We start from the raw sequence: 23,533 nt of genomic DNA on the forward strand, positions 1-23,533 counted from the left end.
TCAGCGTGAAAAAATACATGAAAATAGACTAGTGTAGTGTCTCGGCCAAACCACATTTTACTTTTTGTGTGCCTGTGTAATCTGAGGTTTGCCGTACTGACAATTTGTTTATAATCCATTTTAATTTTATTGATCATATTTTATTCTTTATTTATTTATTTAAAATTTTCCCTTCTTAAATTATATTTAAAATATTCGTATCACCATCTTGTAAGAGAATTTTCCCGGTTCCTGCGTTTCCTTTTCATAAGGATCATCGCACTTGCGCAATATTATTATAACCGCCTACCTCACTTAAAGGAAGATAATACGCTATCCAAAATCCTAAAGAATATTTCAATCGTTACCTTTTTTTTGCATCTAACCCATAAATTGTTACCCTCTTATAAAATCTCCTGAATTTCAGAAAATGGCCAAATATTTTATAAAATCTGTTACCATTCAGGATTGATTAATTAAAAGTATAATTATGGGAGTATTTCCTCGTCATTTCTCTAGCGTAGTCGAGACAACCTTTAGCTCAGTCCCGTGCTATTATAATTAAAATTTGATTTTAATTTCATTACGTCAAATTCTTATAAAATTGAATCGAAATAGTCAAATTTATTGTATGGTTCACGGAGGTTAACGACGAGGAAGACATGGATGAAAAATAAGCGGTCCAAGAAGCAGAAAACTATATTGGAAATCGCTTGCAGGGCGACGATTTCCAGTAGTGACTACGCTCTTGACTGTAACTTTGCTCCAGCAGTATAACGTGAAAAACCTTGTTGGCTACCGGCGGGGTAGGTGGGGAAAGAAGAAGAAGCAACGTGCTGACCATGAGGAAAACTCTCTCCCCTTTTGCTTCTAAGTATTTGAGTGATACGGAAGCGTCTCTGATACTTTTGTGAAAATTTTTAAAAAAAATTGCTAGTGTGTGTGCTTCCTCATCTTAGACCTGAGCCGATTATTTCGTTGGATCCTATTCTGATCAACATTGGGATTTGTTACCAGAATTGGCTTGAAGTAGTAAGTCTTTTTCTTTTATTAAAATAATTATGTTTAAAATTATAAAAATTTCTGTGAAGTGTTAAATTTAAAATTAAAGATGGTGCGGCTTGCCTCGTGGATGATTATGAGATTTATATTACTTTATTAAGCTATTAAATAGTTTTATTTTACTTATTTAAATTATTTGACTAATTTAAATTAAATTATCTTTTTTTAAATCTCATGTTCAAACCGAGGTTTTTTTGTAATTTAAAGTGATGAATTGTGCTACTGATTTTCCTGATAGTCGCGTCACCTTGACTATCAGGATTTCCCTCTAGTTTATCTCGTTACCAAAAAAATACCCCGTTACCAAAAAAAGCCCCGTTACCAGAAATTACCCTGTTATCAAAAATATTACGTTAGAATCAGTGTTTTATTTAGTTTAAGAAGTTCACTTGTGTTAATAAATTTATATTAAAATTTACAAGCCGACCATGTTTATTAATAATTGAAAATAAAATATTTAAAATCGTTAATTTTAAACTCTTGAGTGGACAATTCAGCGTGTTTCACATTATTGTATTTGAAATTCGACACATCCATAAGATTTCAGTGTAGAATCGTCATGAGGTCTGACCTTTGAGTGATTCTACATTATTCGGAAAATTTTAAATGCTGTTAATAATATTAAAATTATAATTGTGAATATTGTGATATTTCGTATTATTTTTTTGTAATAATTCTTTTCGTTAATTATTCCTTTTAATAAACTATTGAAATTGTTATTTTAGAACTGCACCCAGAGAAAAAATTTATTAGTTTTGAATAAAAACGTATATTTAAATCATTTTTATTTATTTCAAATAAATATTTTATTTAAATTAAATAAATAAATGTTTCTTTGAAATTGTCGTATATGTTTCTTACAAATAAACAATTTTATTAGTACTTTTTAAAAAGGTACATTTGTGGCAAATAAATAATATATTTAATTCAAATAAAAGTTTATTCGAGTTGAACGCAAGCATGCGCAGAATACTGTATACGATATAACTTTAAAGATGTCGGACGTAGTGAAAACGAGGTGACAGATTAACGCGACCAAGCAGTTGTTTGTACAAGGATTGATTATTATTTGATTAAAACAAATACTAATTTTAGGATAATTAAAGAAATGTTTTTATTCGCGAGTGTTTATTAATTAAATCACACTTTCCTTTTATTTTGAGTGCCTTTCTCCCTGTTGTGTCTCAAATGTGAAGCAGAATTCAAATCAACTTATCATTGACACAGAGAAATGGAAATTGTTATGTTTCAACAATATCCACGGAACATACAAAAAAATAACCACGAAATGTAAAAATTTAAGGTTTTCAATTTTAATCATAAATTTTAATTATATCAATTCCAGAATATTTGGCTGAATACCAGGCAATTTTGCAATTTGTCCTAAATATAAAATATATTTGTAGCAAATAAAAATTTATTTGTCTCAAATTTAAATATAAAAATTTATTTGAGACAAAGAAAACTTTAGTAGGCTCTGAGACAAATATCCATTTTTATTTAAGTCAAATATATTTTATTTAATTCAAATAAAACATTTCTCTGGGTGTGTGTATAATTCTCTCGAACCTCGACACTCTACCATATCCTATAGCTACCGGCAGCTTTTCTTTTATTTAATTTTATGATACTTTTTAGCTTTATTTAGATTTCGGAAAATTAAGATTTAATATAATTAAGAATGTTTGGCCATTTTCTATATTTTATATAAATTTTGTTTTGTTGAAATTCAAATTTTCTTGTGTGCGATCTTGAGATTTGGTATCATTTTTGGAATTTAGTTTCATCTATCTTATCTTGTTATCTTGAACTAATTATTTTTGAATTAGTCAGGCGACCTTGTTTCAAAAATAATTCTAATGATTTTAATATTTCTTGATTTTAATTTTTATTGTCCCAAGAAAGGACTAGCGCTCAACAAATTTTAATCCTATTTATTAATTTCTATCTTTTTTCTTTTTTAATTGTTTTGGATCATTGAGACTTTGGCGGTTAATATTTGTTTATCTGTTAATTTATTGTTGTTATTAATATTTATTTATTTGTTTTCTTAAAAATTATTATTATTTAAATAATTTTGTTTACTTATAAGTATAAGTTCCATTTATCTTATTATTATTAATTTTGTTATTTTATTTGTATTTTTTTTGAAAATTAAATTTAGGTCCATTACACTATTCATATTAATATGTAAGAAGTTAACAATCTATCTATTTATAATTTAATACAAAAACTTTAATTGTGATGTAAGATTTCAGTTTTAATGTTAAAATATGCATAATTCACAATGTGTATAAGTACAGTAATGCTAAATTACATATACTCATAAAGTATAGCATCGTTTCCTTTTTTAAATCAAATTCCATCCCAAATCTTGGAAAAGCATTTCTACTTTGTTTTGGGCGAACGTGTCGCCCAAATATGGTTTAGATGTTCACAAGAACGAAAGTAGCGCCGCTCTACCACTAGCAAGGCAACAGTTCGTCCAATTTTTTCTTAGTGCAGTGTTTAATGTCTCACTGTTTAAATTAAGCTATCGCAAGAAATTATTTAAATAAAAATTGTTTGTAAAATATTAAAATATTTTAAATTATTGAATATTATACTTAAAAACATGAGTAAACGAAGTAACAATTACACTTTTTTTTAAAACTGTCCTATTTATATAAAAATCAGCATCGTATTTCAAGAAAAAATTTACTCCGTAACGTCAAAAACAGTTTTTTTCAATTTTCTTTGTAAATAATGAATCAATGTGGCTAAAATTTTTGGAGATAGTGTGTTGTCATAAACATGCTTTACATTTAAATTTTGGTCGAGTTTCTTTAAGTAGTTTTTCAGAAAATTAAAGTGTCCTACTGTTTAAACTGTCCCACTGTTTATCACTCTCCCTTACCTGTATTAGAGCCCCAGAAAATTTTAATAAAAAAATTTAAAAATTATTACCTGGCCCCTCAGAATTAATCTTCATTAACAAAGGCTCTATTGTCCATTTATTGGTATTGTTTGTGGTAATTGTTCTGAGGGTCTAATACTGGTATATACATATTTTTTTTTATTTTAAAAACAGAAAAAAAGAAGAGTAAGATTTTTAGGCGAAGATATTTTTATGTTATTTTGAATCCTCTAGATAGAGAAATGCAATATTAAATGAAAATGTTTATATGTTATATTCCTTGATGTGAGAAAGAAAGATATACATTACCTCTTCAGTTTTTGACTTTTATCTTTATATTTCTATGTGATAATACACGGAAAAAATTTTGAGACGTCAGACGTGCCGATGTCAGTTAATCTTCATTAACAAAGGTTCTATTGGACAAGGGTTGGTACATCTTTATTTTTCTATATAATAAATGTGAAAAAAGAAATTATTACCTGGGTCCTCAGAGTTAATCCTCATTAACAAAGGTTCTATTGTCCAATGGCTGGTTTTTTTGTGGTATTTGTTCCGGGGTTTTAAAACAGGTATAAATACGTATATATGTTATTTATAATGAACTACTGATTACTCATATAAGATTGTCCTTTTTGCACTTATTGGCTGATCAGTAGTTACTGATTCATAGTTACACATAGTTCTCTCATTCTTTTGGATATTTGGTAGTTTTATTGGATAAAAGGCAAAATTGGTTATATTGGATTAAAGTAAAAATTGGTTATATTGAATTAAAGGAAAAATTGGTTATATTTAATAAAAGGTAAAATTGGTTGTTTTGAATAAAAGACAATATTGGTTATATTTAATAAAAGGCAAAATTGGTTATATTAGAGGGAGTGAGCAAAAGGGTTAGAGATATTTAGATTGTATTTCGCCGCCTCGTCCTTCTAGATCAATATACGTAGTACCGCCGTACTGATTGTTCCGCCACAGTAATTTTAAAAACAAAAGTTTTTCGCGCCACCTGTAGGTGTCGTGCCTCGCTCTGCATGCTTAATCGTCATTACGTTGTTCTGTGCGTTCCGCTCAACACCGCGTTAAATTATCGAAAACGATTACACGTTTTCTATTCAGAATAGTTTACAAGATTTCATAAAAAACGTCGCCCCAAGAAGAGGAAACATTCTACATTGAAATTCTCTCGATGGAAAATGAGAGAAACTTCAGAAAAAGGTAAAGAAATATAAGTGTTCTTCTACAAACCCTGTTTGTCACTACGAAGCATCCTGTCTTCTGTGACATCTTTCTCTAGCTCAGTGTCACAAGTCGTTGCAGCAGTTTCGCACCTGAAAAAGTAATGAACCCTTTCTCAAAGTCCTCGCAGTAGATGTGATCCGAGAGATACATCACGTGGCAGAGGCAAAAGGAGTCTTGAGTCGGGATCAGCAAGATCCCGACCGTGAACTCGGAACTTCCAGAAGTTTTTAGTGCAGAGCGTCTCCTGCGAGGAACGTCACACAAAGAAACATGGAAACGAAAAGAACTGCGAGCACGATCCGAGAGACGTGTCCCGTTTTGGAAAAATCCGACATTAGGCCCAAATTACAGAGAATCTGACGAAAATGACAACTCAATGAGGATAGTGCTTAGTCGGTAACGACATAAGGTAGCCTCCTAAAACTGTTGGGAGAGGGCGCACAAGAATTTTCAATTCGATGCGCCGATCCGAAATTCAATTGCGAAAATGTGGAAAATATTCTCAAGGTCGGTCTGCCCAAGCACACGACTGAAAATTTTTTATTACAGAAAATTTTTTCCAAGAGTGCAACCTTCATAAATTCCGAAACATAACCGAAACAAGTGGTAAAGAATTCATACCAACTAATATTATTATCATTATTTTTTTTATAAATTAATTTTATATTAATTTAATTAATCATCGATTAATAAAATTAATTAATTAATTATTTATTAAATAGCGTCTCCTGCGAGGAACTTCACAAATATTTATTTATTCAATACATATCCCTGCAGTCCTTTGAGAACCATAAGCGGGTATTAACCATATTAATAATAATGATAATGATAATAAATTTATTTATCATTTATAAAAATACATAAATAAAATAAATATATATGTATTTAGTGCAGAGTGTCTCCTGCGAAGAGCATCGCAAATAATAATAATGTTCACTAAAATACGTGCTCAAAATAATCTTAGAGCATTCAACAGTGCTCTTGCACTTCACCAGATTTTTTGATGCGAACAAAAGCAATATGAAACTATACTCAAGTAGTTCGGTCTAACTGAATTACAATATGACATGTTAATAACTCCTAGTTTTTTTTTCTCATAATTTTGTCCTTCATATTGATTCTCAAAAAATAAACAAAATAACCGAAGAATCAAATGTCGATACATATTGTATTTGGCACAATTTTTGCAGAAAAAATAAAATCTGCTAATGAAGTCGAAAAATAGACAAAAAATGCATTAGAAAATCCAGTGCTGTTAAATTTCAGCAAGAGCCAATCAACAAAACAGGAAGAAGGCTGCTGAGTTATCATCCGCGAAAAATATAAACTGAACGGGCATCTCCAATCAATCACATTCTAACTCGTGGTACGGTTATCATTTGTTAACCACGCAAATATGATTTCCTGTCATCTCATTTTTTAAGCCAAAACTCTAGTGGTTCAAGATCGTTTTCTTATTCAACTTTGAAAAGTTAAAATAAGTTTATAACGATCTCACAATTTAAATTGAAGGCATAAAAATCGGTCTGTGCGTCTTCTTTATCAAGGTTTTTATTATGGATGTGATGAATTTATATATGAATATATATAAAATATTACGGATATACTAATATATCCAAATATATAATACAATTCTTTTAAAAATGAATTTAAATGGTTTTTTGCAAAGATCTTTGATCTTTGCAGAGAACTGGTTATTTCACAAAACTCTTCAAATCATGCAAAGAATTAAGAAAGTAAGGTATTATTTTAGTAAAATAAATTTGTTCGACAAATTAATTACTGCAGAACATTCATGCAGCTTGAAGTTGTTGAAATCACCTGGACATAAATCAGTGAAAATACAACTCAATCCAGGAATTATCAACAATTAATTTCCAATATGTAGTTGCTGGGTATCCCACATTATAATATACTACTGACTGTATAGAAAGAAGTCAAATATCACGAAAAATATTCGAAACTAAATAACATAAATAGTAAATACTATGTGACAATAGCTCTTTTTAATTAAATACAGTCAAATTTAGAAGTTTGGATAAACAACACAACAAATCGACTAATCACATTCACGAACGAACTCCATAACCCTATACCACAAGAAACTGAGTGGCAATATACGTTTGTATATTTCATTTTTTCTAGGTTTCTCCTACTTTTGAACTCATACTCTACGAGTAGTACTAAGGGCTCAAATTAAGAAAACAGAAGGGATGTGGTGGTTCCCGACGGGCCCACTCAACCATGAACGAACCAACGTCAATGCCATTAACTGCTGAAAAACCAATCATTTTTCAACCTGATAAAAGTTCTTTATTGATAGTTTTTTCCTTGTTGCTAAAAATTAAAATTACTAAAATTAAAAAATCTTGGCATAATTTTTCGCAGAATAATATTATTACCAAAAGCTTATTAATTTTCCCTCACAGGAAAATGCATTCGCTTCACCAATCGCTTTCCTCTGATAGCGATATACTCATCTGACTACCATTCATAAAGAAAAGAACATCTTACAGATTGGAATTGAAATCGGAAATTCGAATAACGATCATTCAATCTATCTTTTATGTTTTAAAAATCAAACACATTCGTTAAAAAAGCGAAATTAATAGAATTCAATCTCTATTTTAATCATCTTTTCTATATTCGACACCGATTAATCAGTTGTTTTTGAAATTTGAATAATAATTATTGATCGATTTTTTACGTTTTAAAAATTGAACACATTCAAATAAGAATCGAATCCGAAAGTACTAACATATGATAAAAGTACTTATATTTGATTTCACTGAATCATTTGTTGCAAGATTTTAATAACGATTATTTGGTCGATTATTCACGTTTTAAAAATCGAACATGTTTGATTAAAAAACAAAATTGATGAAATTTAATTGATCTCTTATTTAATCACGATTCACACAGCAAACCTATCTAACTTTTGTGGAAATACTAACAAAGTAATAATCCTGAGACTCTCTGCAACTCAACTGTTCACTGTAAAAAGAAAGTTCTAAAACAGTACGGAAAAGTACTAAATCAGTACCGGTTTTAGTGTTTAGATGCCTGCAATTCTTGACCCAAGCATTGACAATCACACGTTTTTTTCACAATACTCTGGAAGTTTGCCGAGCACAAGAATGTATTGACGGACATAGAAATCCGCAAAAATCCCAGCAGTGCCAGGTTCATTAATGGCGTATCGATCAAACCGTCAAGGTCCAGATACGAAACTTGGGACCATGAATGTGTATCTCAACAATTCTCAACACCATATCCAAACGACAAAACTTCTTTTTCTTTGGAAACGTTAAGAGTGAAGTTAGCGACTCATTCACATCTCATCACGAACTGAATACTGAGGAAAATTCGTCAATTTAGACAAAATTCATTAAAATTAAAATCACTGTCCGATCGAAGTCAACAGACAGGGCGAGATACAACCGCTCTCGAAATACCGACTTTTTGCGAATTAACCAGAGTTGTGTGTAGCAGAAGTACCCTAACCAAAAGTCGATGGATAAAAAATATTCTTAAAAAGGGTGAGTTCACCTACTCCTCATTATTACACGACTTCATAATCGACCATTGAATCGTGTCAGAATCCTTCACAGCAGCCATTACTCAAAAAAAATCTTATACCACCTAATCTTTGCTTAAATGTTCTGCATTTGCAAACTTAAAGCCATATTAACTTTTCATATATATATATATCTTTTAGATGCCTAGGATCAAAGAGAGTATTTCTATTACAAATATAATCATACAAAATCGCTTACTACTTTAAACATCTACGTATATTGATCTAGAAGGACGAGGCGGCTCATACAATTGCGATTGAACATCACTTAAGGTAAGTTCGTTCAATCATTTAATTTTCATGAATCAAAAATAAAATTAAACGAACTATACTACTCCCAACATAAAAGAGTATGTTATTTTAAGTGATAAAAAATTAAAAATTATTGAATAAATTGGAATAAATTGGAATAAATTGTTAAATTACATGCATATGTACAAATTTGAAGATTTATTAAGAAAAGATTCCAATTCTTTTTTCAATATGCAAAGTGCTTTGTATGTATAAATGCTTGATTTTATTGTCCCAATTAGAGACGGTGATAAACATATTCAAATACTTTTTAGCGGTAATAACAATTATGGTCACTGAATTTGTGTCTATTACGATAGAGTAAGGCTTTATATTTTTGATAGCCTTAATTTTTGAAGCTGTTGATCAACAACCTTTTGGTAGTGTTGAGTGTGGAGTATATGCAATAGCATTTGCAACATCTATACTATTTAACGTAATGCCAAACCGTGTAAATTATGAAACTGATAATAACAAAATAAGAAACAATTTTAAGTCAATGTTTGAAAATAATCGCTTAAATCATTTTCCGACAGTAAGAACGTCTCACAATAGGAATTCGATAATAGAGAATGATTAGAACCATCTTTTCATAAATTGAACACAGGAACATAAATATTATATTTTTAGTAATTATATTCCCAGTAATAATATTAACAGAGTTCTATTAACACAAGATTTAAAAATTAAACATTCTCTAAATGACACTAGTGAAAAGAAAATAATTCGTACTACTGATAATAAGGTGAACAAAATTTCACCACATGAATATTTAAAAATGAAAAATTTTCTGAGTAAAGAAAATGATAAAAAGATAAATCGAGCAATAAAAGAGAAGGGAAGAAAAAGGAAGGCAAGGAGCGAAGTTACATATGAGCAGAAAATAACAAGACAGGAGAATGAGAGATTGAGAAAACGTAATCGTAATAAAACAGAAATAAAAAAGAAAGAGCGCAAAAAAAATTTGACATGCAAAAAAAAGAAATTATCTATAAAAACTGAAGATGGAAAGGAAATACGCAAGGATAAAAATTTGGCATGTAGGAAAAGAAAAATATCAATGGAAACTCAAGATAAAAAGAAAGTGCGTCAAGAAAATAATTTGTTATGTAAGAAGAAAAAAATTTCTACGGCTACGAAAGATGAAAAGAATATGTGAAGAAAAGAATTTGACATGTAAAAACGATAATCGGAATAAAAAAAGTGCAGGAGTTGCAATAATGTCTTTTGAAGATTTAGATGAAAGTAAAGTTCCACAGAATTATTTAGATTTAATAAATGTAGAATGTAAGTTTTGTAACGCGTTACATTTTTTGTGTAAAAGACCGTCCCATAGATACATCACGGAAGAATGTCCCCGTGAAGAGGACATTATGATATCGCCTGAATGTCACAAAAATATTCCCCGTTGATATCAGCTTGACATTCAAGCAATATTCCGTGCTACTTGGGTGGTAGATCCAATGTAAAGAAATTTTTTTTTTACATTTTTAATATTAAATTTTTTTTGAAAAAAAAATGAATAAAAAATATGGTTAATGCACACTAGCAACGTAGTTGGCCGCTTGCAAACGACAAAGTTGCTAGTTCAAATATTAATAAAAAACTGTCATTTGTTTTGTAATTTTTATGAAATTAATTATTTTTGAGAATACTTACACGGGACGTGCTGCTTTTTGAAAACTTGATCTTAAAAAGCTGTAGTTTATAGATCCTTTGTTACAAAAATCATCATGTATCTGTCTATGAGCACTTGATTTGTTTATTTTTCTGTGTTGTAAAGCTTTTAAATGACTGTACCTTCTGTAATAAAATGTTTATGTCAAGTTTCTTTATTTAAATTAGGAAATGTGAAAAGTAAGATAATTTACATAAAGTAAAGTAATCGATAAGATAATAAAAGATTAATTTTAGATAATTTAGATAAAATTAAATTATTACAGATGTAAAATATATCATTTCACTAAAGAACAATATTTAAATTGCATAAAACATTTCAATTCTTCATAAATAATGCGAAATAAAAATAAAAAGTGCGTATTAGAATTAAAAACTGTTAAATATGATGTGAGGCACAAACCCCTACTAACACTGGAGCATAACTCCCAATTTTCTAGATTTTCAAAATTGTCATAGAATAATTGATTTCAGACAGCACAAAAACTAGCAAGAACCTTGGAGCATTATAAATATGCCAGGTTCCTAAGCTTGCCCCTCAAGCCTCCAGCAAGATTGCCTCAAGCAACAAAATGCATGCAAAAGTCTTTTGTAAGATTGCAGAAGCATATTGTAAGCTTGTTTTAAGCACTTATGAACCTTTTATTGCAAGCTTACATTAAGCTTTCACTGAAAAATTGCAACAATCTGTCATTGCAAAATTGCAGATACATTTTTTTGAAAGATTGCAGCAACCTTTCATTGCAAGCTTGCTAAAGTGGGACATTTTGTTACGTGAGGCAATCTTGTGGGAAGCTTGCCGCGCCAGCTTCGGAACCTGTCATTTTTATAATGCTGCAAGGTTGTTGCAAGTTTTTGTGCTGTCTGGGATAGATCGAATGTGTATGCCAATTTTTTTCATAAGCCGAAAAGTTATTAATAACAGCTAATTTTTACTCACTAAATATTGTGACCACTTTGAAAAAATTTTAACTCACTATCTGAAAAGACTCGAAAAATGCTTGCAAAGATGACTAGTACTACTTAAAAAGTTAGTCCTTAACGAGAAAAGAATATGCCAATAGTTTAAATTTGTTATATTAATTGACATAATAAAAAAAAATTGTTTCAATTTTTTTAACTTTGCTTTAAAAGGTTAGCACCACATCTTTTTTCAAAAAATCAATTTTCTAATAACTGTAGATTCTTATAGTATATACAGTGCCGCTCAGTAGATTTTGCCATTTTTCGGCCAGTCCCTTCAAGAAGCCTGCTTAATTCAAGAGTTGAACTGGGTAAGGAGGCCGAACAGTCTTAATGGGGAAGTGCGGGCTGTAAGAAATATAATCGTCACCGTCTGCGATGCGTCAATGCCGCGTCGCAATACTACATTCCCCAGGAAGAGATCCTTGCACTGGTGGTCAGAAAGGTTGTCCTCCTTGCGAAAGGCGTGTTTCAGAGCAAGAACGACTTATATCTGATCTAAGGGAGATCCTTTGCTCAAGGAAGCATACAAGGAGGCCAAAAAGAACTTTAGCCAAGACATCCGTACGTCGCGACGCCGTAGCTGGAAGGACCTAGTCGAGGACGTCGAGAAGGATCCATGGGGTCTGGCTTTTAAAATCGTTAATATGAAATTAGTAACGAGCCCACGCTAAGCTGCTTTACGCAACACCAGCATGAGCCCCCTCCCTGAGAACGAATAGATGTTCTACCATGCGAAATAAAATGCTGTCCGCGCAGAGATGTATTACTTCACGTATCGTCTCTGCTTATCGGACATTGTCTACGAGTGCTGTGCAGGTCCTTGCAAGTGTCCCGCCAGCACTGAAGTCGCAAGACCCGTTGCACCTAACCCCGGCAATGTCGAACCCAGTCTCCGTCTACTCTTGAGACGCATGAAAATCCCCTAAACTTCATATAACAGAAATGCCATTTGACAGAAATTTATATAACAGAAATTTTATTGGACAGAATATTTACATGGCAGACAATTCATATAACAGACTTTTCATTGGACAGACGTTTGATTGGACAGAATTTTTATCGAACAGAAATGTCACTTAACAGAAATTTTATCTGACAGAATTTCCATTCAACAGAACATAAGTATAGCAGAACTCTCATTGGATAGAATATTTATACGGCAGACGATTCATATAACAGACTTTTCATTGGGCAGACGTTTGATTGGACAGAATTTTTATCGAACAGAAATGTTACTTAACAGAAATTTTATCTGACAGTATTTCCATTCAACAGAACATAAGTATAGCAGAACTCTCATTGGTCATAATTTAACTTTTGCATCATACATTCTCGTCCCTGCTATATTTTTAACCTGTCGGTAAAGTAGACGTAGCAGTCAGTAGTTGCTATTTCTTTCTCGCGCCAAAATTTGAATATTAAATAATAAAACTAATATTTTATTTCATTATTATTGATAATGAATACCTGATAATTATAAATAAATAAAATATTAGTTTTATTATTTAATATTCAAATTTTGGCGCGAGAAAGAAATAGCAACTACTGACTGCTACGTCTACTTTACCGACAGGTTAAAAATATAGCAGGGACAAGAATGTATGATGCAAAAGTTAAATTATGACCAATGAGAGTTCTGCTATACTTGAGTCGCCGGAAAGTAAAACCACACATAAAATTCTGACGGCCATGTTAATTCAATGAGAGTCAGAAGTTTATATGTTGTTTTACTTTCCGGCGACTCACTTATGTTCTGTTGAATGGAAATTCTGTCAGATAAAATTTCTGTTAAGTAACATTTCTCTTCGATAAAAATTCTGTCCAATCAAACGTCTGCCCAATGAAAAGTCTGTTATATGAATCGTCTGCCGTGTAAATATTCTATCCAATGAGAGTTCTGCTATACTTATGTTCTGTTGAATGGAAATTCTGTCAGATAAAATTTCTGTTAAGTGACATTTCTGTTCGATAAAAATTCTGTCCAATCAAACGTCTGTCTAATGAAAAGTCTGTTATATGAATTGTCTGCCATGTAAATATTCTGTCCAATAAAATTTCTGTTATATAAATTTCTGTCAAATGGCATTTCTGTTACATGAAGTTTAGGGGATTTTCATGCGTCTCCTACTCTTTTCCATAACATCTCCTAGACCATTTTTCTATGGTCGCTTTCACCGCGCCTGGAATAATATCTACCGCCGGTTCTGAGCCTACCATAGTTATTTTAGACCCTCTACGGGGGGAATATCCGTTTCTTTATTTCCTCTGATTCCCGAGTGTTCTGGTACATATAATACTGAGAGCTTATTTTTCAAACCTAGTTCATCTAATACCTTGCGGCATTCCCAAACTAGTTTAAATGCAATAGTCGGATTACTCAAGGCGTTTAAAGCCCCCTGGCTATCGACACATATATTGATTCTTTTGCCTGATTTTCCTTTTTCAAGACACATCATTGCGCAAGTCATTATAGCGCAGACCTTCAAGTGGACAGCCTTTCTTCCAATCCATTCTACAAGGAATAATAGTTTTAAAGCGAGCTTTAAATTTCACTCTTTTGACCATTCTGTCTTATCCCATACTATTTTCTGGGATTTTCAGTATAAAAGTTGGTAGTTTTGTGTGATGCCCCCTAGCTCTTCATTTTCCTTGTATTTGAAGTCAGCCTTCTTGACCGTTAAAATCTGTAAAGGTTCTTCTGCCAGCATTAAACCCAACGGAAAAGTTAGCGTGGTTCTCATCGCTCCAGTAATCCCTCTAAATACCATAGCCTGCAGTTGTTCAAGTTTCATTTTCACCGTTTTTAACTGGCTTCTAATCCACGAAACAACTTATGCATGTAGAAACCTTGGCAACATGACTGTACAATAGAGTCATTGAACCATATCTGTTTTTAGACCCCAAGATGATCCAATTGCCTTCCTGCAAACCCAAAAAGTAGCGCAAAACCTACTATATTGATACTCTAAGTGCTTCCTCCAGATCAGCTTGTTGTTCAGAATTACTCCTAGATATTTAACTGAGACCTCTTACAATAATCAGGAAGTCATCCGCATAGCCTTGCGTATAAAATCCCTCGCTATTGAGTTCTACTAAGCTCCACAATAAAAGTGATAAAACTCCTCTTTGTGGGAAACCATAGGAAATTAGGCCATTTATATTGGCCTCTCCATATTCTGCTTCCAGGGCTCTGTTATGGAGCATACCTTTTATCCACATAAATAATGAATATGGTATGCCACATCTTCTAAACGCATTGAATATTGTTTGACTACAAATGTTAGGGAAGGTACTCTCTATATTTAGAAAAGTATCTAGCCTTCGGAATAAACAAAACCTTAGTTATTTTTCATGCCTCAGGAGTGTAATCTAGAGCTATACATGCTCTCATGATTTTAATCAAGGGTAGACGAATATATTGTTATCCGGTCTGCAAGAGAATCGGATATATGCAGTCCCTCCTAGTGCCTTCAATGGCTTAAAAGAGCCTAAGGCCCAATTAATCTTTTCCAGAGTATGAGCGGATTTTCACCGTTCAAAGTTAGGAGGCCTAAATGCCCAGGTATGACTTTAGGTATGCTTCTTTGGTGGCCTGACGTCAGGGATACCAATGCAACTGCAAACCGTCGCCAGGCCACCAAAGAGGCCTACCTAAATTCATGCCATGGCATGTAGCCCGCCAAACTTTATACGGTGAAAATCAGCTCTATGGTACAATGTCCAGGCCTGTTGTATCCTATTTTTCTTTGCCTTATGAAGCAACTTTCTCACCGTACACCTAAGTCTTTCCAGCTCAGAATTCCACCATGTGATCTTCCTGTTGGTTACAAGCCTTTTTGGGTTACAGTTTTTGAATCATACACTTTCCATATTTTTCTAAACATGTAACTTAACTTAGAACCAATTCGAAGTTAGTCTAAAATCTCGAGCTCTAATGAAATGATTTACCGGACCACATGCATATTCTGCACTTAAATTTAATTAAACAATATTATTTTAAAATCTTGTCTTAATCATTATTTTACTCATCTTACCCAATAATCTATTTATTTCTGAAAAATAATGGAATTATTTAAAATTTAAAGAAGTTAATGACAATTATTTATCGAATTAACGAGTTTTTTTAATCAAATCAATGATAAATCACATCAAAAACTTTTCCACTATTCGAAAAAGCAAGAAAATATCTTTCGAAAACATATAGGAGGCATTCTCTGAAAAAAGCGACTTTTAAAAAAAGTGCTTTATTTTTTTTGGCAATTATATATGTATTAGTATATGTAAAAACTAAAATAAAAAACCAGCTTAGCGTAACGCTCTCAACCTGAGCAAATGCTGTCGTGTATAGAATTTGAGTACCCAAAAATTCTACTAGGTGGCACTGATGTATACTTTCTTACAACTGAGTTTATTCACGCATATTATAAGCATGGATGTGTACTTACATTACTTCATGTTTGTTACTTGGGTTTGTTACTTATGTTACCTGCCTATGTTACTCGTTTAGTTTGCTACCTAACGTTTGTTACATTTTATGACGTCAGTCAAAAGTAAACATAACCTCAATTGTCAATTCAAAGATAATCAAAAAAGATTCATAATATTCTAATTATTTTACCATGTTGGTCATTATTTTGATAATTATCTAATATATTATTTCCTCTCGTAAGTAGTCTCTGATTGTAATAAATTGCTTATTTGAATTTCCTTTGAAAAAGTAATTTGAGCTAAACATAACACATGCTTTACAAAAAGTTAAATCATAACATTTCTTTGACGTTTGCTACAATTTAATGATCCACAGAGTAGTAGATTTCAAAAATATGAACTATTAAGACTTGTACCAGATTCATGGACTGAAAGAAAAGTAGCAAAGACATTTGGATGTTCCCGCCAACTTGTCAAAACAGTAAAAAGTTTCAAATTTGGGAAAGCACAGTCCGTTTAACACTGATATCTCAAGTTAAAGATAGTAATGAATTTGTTGAAATATTGTGTGAGAAATTGACAATTTTAAGAACTCATGATTGTATTGCTAGACAGCAAGCAAGATATTTAGAGCATTTGAAAAAATCTAAAAGATGGTAAATTACTATTATTATGCGATTTTGAAGAGAATTATGCATTAGTGGCTCCAAATGCTGCTCAGTCGTTCAATTGAAACAATAATCAAGTGTCCATACATACAGCTGTGTATTACTATGTTAAAAATTAGAAAATTGAACATCACAATATGGTAGTCCTTTCTGATGATCTCACCCATAGTACAGTAGTTGTGCATGCATTGCAAAAAATTCTTATGACACATATAAAGGAGCAAAATTTATCGATAAATAAAATAATATATTTCATTGATGGAGCAGCACATCAATATAAAAATCGATTTACTTTTGCTAATCTGTTGAGTCATAAGAAAGATTTTTGAGTGGATGCTGAATGGCACTTACTTGAAACCGCACATGGAAAAGGGCTTTGTGACGGTATAGGTTAAAATTTACAAAGACTGGCAGCTCGAGCGAGCTTCAATTACCACCTTCTCAATAAATTCTGACAGCAGAAGCTCTTTTTAATTGGGCAAAGGAGAATTTAGAAATGACGTTAGTGTATTTTTTCAAAAGCAAACTTGTACAAAAGCAGACTTGTACACAATAATAATATGCGTTGTTTGTGGGGAATTGCCACAATGTGATCTTACCCTTAGACTGGTTGCGCGTAGCGGAGAGCTGTGAATGGTGTGTAAGTGAAAGCGATGCGTGAGCAGCGCTTATCTGCTCATAACGAACTGTACAGTCGTAGTATATAGTCGAGTCGCTGTTCTATTCCATAAAAGTATGGACCATTCCGAGCCCGTGCACAAGGTACGATATTGTTTTACGCTTGTTTGCTATGTAACAGTTTCCGAATTTTCGCTTTCGCCTCAAAGATGTTTCTCTTTTATGCAATCCTCATCCAACTGTGAGCAATCCATCAAACAAGGCGGCGCCGCCGATTCCAGGGGATGATTTTTGACCGGAGCAGAATTGACGTTTTGAGGTTAGAAGGAAGACAATCAATGGACTGCACGATATACTTCGCTTGTCACATCGCCAATGTCGAGAATCTCATCGCCTTCAGCGTATTCATCGTGTATTGTTTAGCAATTAAATGGTTGTTGTCGTAAGTTTTTATTTTTATGTTTAGTTTTTGACAGGTAGTAAAATTTTTTTTTGAGTAAAATCTCTTTATTTGTTTGAAATATTATTTCAATTAAAATTTGATTTACAAATCATAACATATTCAAGCACATATTGTTATTGATAGTTTTTATTTTTTCATTATTATTGAAAAGTAAGGATCGTAATACTTATTTGTGCGTTATCGGTTTTTAAATTAAAAATATGTAAAATTTTTTATTCGATTTAAAAAAATGATAAAACATTAAATTGAATTTTTTTTTACTTAAATAATCTATATTAATCTGAATAATTTTCATTGTTCGATTATAGAAATTTAATATTCGATATTATTTAAATTTACGAATTATTTTGAAATTTACTTAATTATTTTTTTTAAAAAAAAAAGTTTTTTTACAATTATGCGTATTGTTTTCACTACGCCGTTGTTTATTGACAACATATTACTCCTGTGTATACTATTACAAGCTTTACGATTTATTTTATTGAATCTTACAACAATTTTTAAATTCGTCGAATCATTTAATTTATATTAAGTATAATGTATGTGTGATACTGTAGTAAAGTCTTTTAGAACTGAATCGTCTCTCGTGAGACATTGTCTTTGTGGGGAGTCGGACATTTTAATGGTTTTTCAGTTTAATTTATTATCGTGAATTATTTGCTTTGTGGAATTTGGCTGTTTAAATAATTATAATGGATAATAAAGAGAAGAAGGAAATTGTTGATAACTCTTCTGTCGATCCGGTGGGGAATGCGGCTGGCGATGCTCTGAATTCGGGCGGCTTGTTTACTTTCGGTAATAATAATAATAATGGTGGATTGGCATTTCCGGGTGGTTCTCAATTTAATTCAAATTTTTTGGGAGGAAATGGAATTCTTGGTGCTGGTCAGGTAGCGGTCGACGCAGTAAAACTGACTAATCTTCCTGGCTTTTTCCGATCAGATCCTGCCCTTTGGTTTGCGCAGGTAGAATTTATGTTGGACTCTGCTCGAATTACTTCTCAACGATCGAGAGCAGGTGCAGTAGTGTCGGTTTTAGATTTTGAGGTTATCCAATCTATTGGAGATCTGATAACATCCGATGAAATTATACCTAATTTATACGCGCGCATAAAAGAACGAATAATTACAAATTTTTCAGTTTCTCCTGAAAGCGAACTCCGTCAAGTTTTGAAGGGTGAGATAATCAGTGAAGGAAAACCATCCCTTATTTTAAGTAAAATTCGCCATTTAAGTAGAGGTCGTTGCAGCGAGGACGTCATCAGAGCAATATTTTTAGAACAATTACCGGTTCAGTGTCGATCCATTCTTGCTCTTTCCGATATCGTTGATCTTACTCGACTAGCTTTAGTCGCAGATAAAATTTTTGCGCAATCCGATGAACGATCGGTTGCTGCTGTTTCTTGTGAGAAGGATTTTTTCGACAAAATGGAATCTTTATTAGTCAAAGTTGAAGCTTTGTCAATTCAACCTCGTGGACGTTCTGATTCACATCATCGTTCTTCTTCAAGAGATAAAAATAGGAATCGAAATAGGTCGCAGTCTCGTAATGAATATAAACGAAATCGTTCTTCTAGTCGGGGACGTGACGAGAAGTGTTTTTATCATAAAAGATTTGGCGATAAAGCTTTAAAATGCAAACCTTTCTGTTCTGAAGCGAGGAATTTTAAACCTGGGAAGCTGGTACCGGATTATCGAGTTGAAACTATTGGTGTTGCGGGAAATTCAAAACGTTTGCATATTCGCGACCGAAAATCGGGTCTAAAGTTCTTGATTGACACCGGCTCCGACATTTCCATAATTCCTTTTACTGACAAAACTAAGGCTCAACCTTCTCCAGTAATACTTTATGCCGCGAATAATTCGCGTATAGATACTTACGGAGAACGTGAACTTGTTCTTGATCTTGGACTTAGACGTCCTATAAAATGGAACTTTTGCAGAGCATCGGTGCCCTATCCGATTATAGGGGCCGATCTCCTTGCATATTATGGTTTAAGTGTCGATTTACGCCGGGGAAAGTTGGTTGATTCTTTGACAGGTCTTGGTGTGTTGGGTTTGATGAGCGCAGCATCATTTACTGACGTGAGTAGTGTCGATAAGTCTTCTCGTTTCGCGAAACTTCTTACTGATTTTCCTTCAATTACGGGATTGGAGCAATCTACGAATATTGTCGCTAACGGTATTTTTCACCATATTGTAACAACCGGTCCACCAGTTTCAGAACCAGTACGAAGATTATCACCCGAAAAGTTAATTGCCGCTCAGAGTCAGTTTAAAAAATGGATTGATACCGGAATTTGTTCTCCTTCAAGCGCAGCATGGGGAGCACCACTTCATCTAACGCGTAAAAAAAACGGTGAATGGCGGGTTTGTGGAGACTATCGTGGTCTTAACGCAGTAACAGTCCCTGATTTATACTCAATTCCGTTCTTACAAGATTTCTCCGCGAAGCTTGATGGTAAAATTATTTTTTCTAAGTTAGACCTTCAGTCAGCTTACAACCAAATTCCAGTTGCGCCTGAGGACGTCCCCAAGACAGCTGTGCGTACTCCTTTCGGTCTGTTTGAGTTTCATGTGATGACGTTCGGGCTGCGTAATGCAGCTCAAACATTTCAAAGATTTCTTAACAAGATATTGGGAAATTTGAATTTCGTTTTTACATATATAGATGATATTCTCATCGCATCCAACAGTTTGGAGGAGCATGAGGAACATCTCCGTATTGTTTTTTCTTTGCTAGCTAAATTTTCGTTAAGATTAAATGTTGAGAAATGTTCTTTCGGTTTGGAGGAAATCGAGTTTCTTGGTCATATGGTGGACAAAAATGGTATTCGACCTACCGTTGAAAAAACTCAGTCCATTTTGAACTTCCCAAAGCCTACAACTATAGTGGAATTGCGTAGATTCTTGGGTTTAGTGAATTTCTACCGTAGAAGTCTACCACATGCTGCAGAAATGCAAAAACCTCTAAATGCATATCTTCACAATTCGAAGAAAAATGATAAAACAAAAATTGATTGGAACACCGAGACAGACGATGCATTCGTTAAGATTCGTGAAGCGGTCGCCAATGCAACATTGTTGGTCCACCCTGCTCTCGACGCTCCGATTAGGTTAGTAACGGATGCTTCCGACACTGGAATGGGTGCTGTATTGGAGCAATGACAGGCGGATTCCTGGAAACCACTGGCTTTCTTTTCCCGTGGATTTTCAGCCGCGCAGCAAAGATACAGCACCTATGACAGAGAACTTACCGCTGTCTTTGAAGCAATTAGACATTTCAAACATTTTTTAGAGGGAAGAACTTTTGTAGTGGTGACGGACCATAAACCATTGACCTACGCGTTTTCCCAAAAATTAAACAAGGCATCACCTCGCCAAATTAGACAGTTATCATTTATATCGGAATTTACAACTTCGTTCGAATTTTTGCCTGGAAAGGATAATGTTGTAGCAGATTCGCTATCTCGTATTGATGCGGTCTACTTAGCATTCGATGGTAAACTGAATAAACTAGCAAAAGCTCAAGAGAGCGACGAAGAATTGAAATCTCTTTTGACGGTTGGGGGTAGTTCTCTTAGCCTTAAGTGCATTCGTTGGGGTAATACTACCATAGTATGCGATCTTTCGGGGGAGACACTGCGTCCATTTGTACCTAAATCACTTCGTAGAGAGTTGTTTCAGTTTATTCATAATCCAGCTCATCCGAGCGCTAAAGTTTCGAATAAAATTTTGAGTAAAAACTATGTGTGGCCACTTATGCATAGGGATGTATCAAGATGGTGTAGGGAGTGTCTGGATTGCCAAAGATCTAAGGTATCCAGACACGCCATTGTTCAGCCTTCTTACTTTATTGCTCCCGAGAGTAGGTTTAGACATATTAATATTGATATTGTTGGTCCTCTTCCAACTTGTGAGGGTTTTAGGTATTGCCTAACCATGATTGACAGGTTTTCACGTTGGCCGGAGGCCATTCCCCTTAAGGATGTAGAAGCATTAACAATAAATCGAGCATTTATCGACGGTTGGGTGTCGAGGTTTGGCTCACCAGAGACAATTACAACTGATCAAGGTTCTCAATTCGAGTCTCGACTCTTTACCTCTCTTCTTCAATTAATAGGTTGCGAGAGAATTAGAACCACGCCATATCACCCCGCATCCAACGGAATGATAGAACGTTGGCATCGTGTTTTTAAATCTGCAATAATGTGTCACTCGAATGAGACCTGGATACGATCATTGTCTACTGTTCTTATGGGTTTGCGGAATAACGTTCTTGATTCTGGTGCGTCGCCGGCCGAATTCCTCTATGGGACAGTTTTGAGGTTGCCGGGAGAATTCATCCTTCCGGAGGATTTTTCACAAAACCATCAAATTTTTTTAGAGGAATTCAGAGAAAATATGCTCAAAATTAAACCAATTCCAGTGACTCATCGTCATAAACGCAAAATTTTTTTACACAAGGATCTTTATAATAGTACTCATGTTTTTCTTAAAAAGGGATTTGGATTGAAGAAGTCTTTGGAATGTCCGTACTCTGGTCCCTATAAGGTAATTAACCGTATTTCAGATCGTGTTTTCGAAATTGAGATAAATAATGTTAAAAAGAGGGTGTCTATAGAAAATTTAAAACCTGCTTATTTTGCACGTGAGGATATTGATGTTTCACATTCAGTTACGTTTAAAAGGAAGGGAGACGATTCTGTTCCTTTAGCTACGAATGCTCTCAATCCTACGATTATTGATGAGAATTTATTTATTAATAAACCAGTCCTACGAACTTACTCGAATAAAAAGAAGTCAGTAACATTTGATACGTCGTTAAAGAAAAATTAATGTAATTTATTTTTTTACGAATTTAAAGTCTTTTATTTTTATTATAACTAGCACTAACGATAGATATAGGATAAATGTACAAATGTTTAGAATTGTGATACAATTTTGTAAATCTCAAAAGAGATAACGATAAGTATTATATTTAACATCGAGTCAAATTTAGTTTTAAAAAAAGTTGTAATACATTTTAACGTGTAATATTGTTTAGTTTATTTTCTTAAAATTTTTTTAACAAAGATTATTGTATTATCGTTGACACTTGGGGGGGAGTATGTGGGGAATTGCCACAATGTGATCTTACCCTTAGACTGGTTGCGCGTAGCGGAGAGCTGTGAATGGTGTGTAAGTGAAAGTGATGCGTGAGCAGCGCTTATCTGCTCATAACGAACTGTACAGTCGTATTATATAGTCGAGTCGCTGTTCTATTCCATAAAAGTATGGAAATCTAATTAGTAACAATAAAAGTGATATTAAATAATAAAAATATAAATATTATTTATTGAACACGCGATAAGTGGGAAATCCTTCTGATACCTTATAATTATTTCTTTTATAAATAATTAATATATTAACCTAATATCCCACATGTTTGCGACTCGAGAGCCATCTGTAGGTACTTTGTAAATGCAAAAATACTTTCCTTTTCCCGCGCTTAGTTTCAAATTTTTAATATATTAAATCGACTTATTCTAACTATAAAGATTAAAAAATCTAGTATCATTAGCATAACTACTGCAAAAGCAAACTTTAAAAAGAATATGAATATTCTTCCTTTCTTTTGGTGCATAATAAATAAAAAACCATTATAGAAACTCGGACGCAAAAATT

General features: G+C 33.1%; 1 protein-coding gene across 3 annotated transcripts in view; it reads right to left on the reverse strand.

Moving 5' to 3' along the window:
• LOC127287511 (uncharacterized) overlaps positions 1 to 23,533 on the reverse strand; it is a 404,468-nt gene that overhangs the window by 26,461 nt on the left and 354,474 nt on the right. For all 3 annotated transcript variants that reach the window (XM_051314503.1, XM_051314508.1, XM_051314514.1), the window contains one exon: positions 10,707 to 10,850. In XM_051314503.1, the coding sequence (XP_051170460.1) occupies positions 10,707 to 10,850 (144 nt within the window). The remainder of the gene's footprint in view (positions 1 to 10,706; positions 10,851 to 23,533) is intronic.

The sequence above is a fragment of the Leptopilina boulardi genome, unplaced genomic scaffold, assembly GCF_019393585.1.
Source record: "Leptopilina boulardi isolate dan_hultmark-lab unplaced genomic scaffold, ZJU_Lbou_2.1 LbouV2_122, whole genome shotgun sequence".
NCBI classification, from domain to species: Eukaryota; Metazoa; Arthropoda; class Insecta; order Hymenoptera; family Figitidae; genus Leptopilina; species Leptopilina boulardi.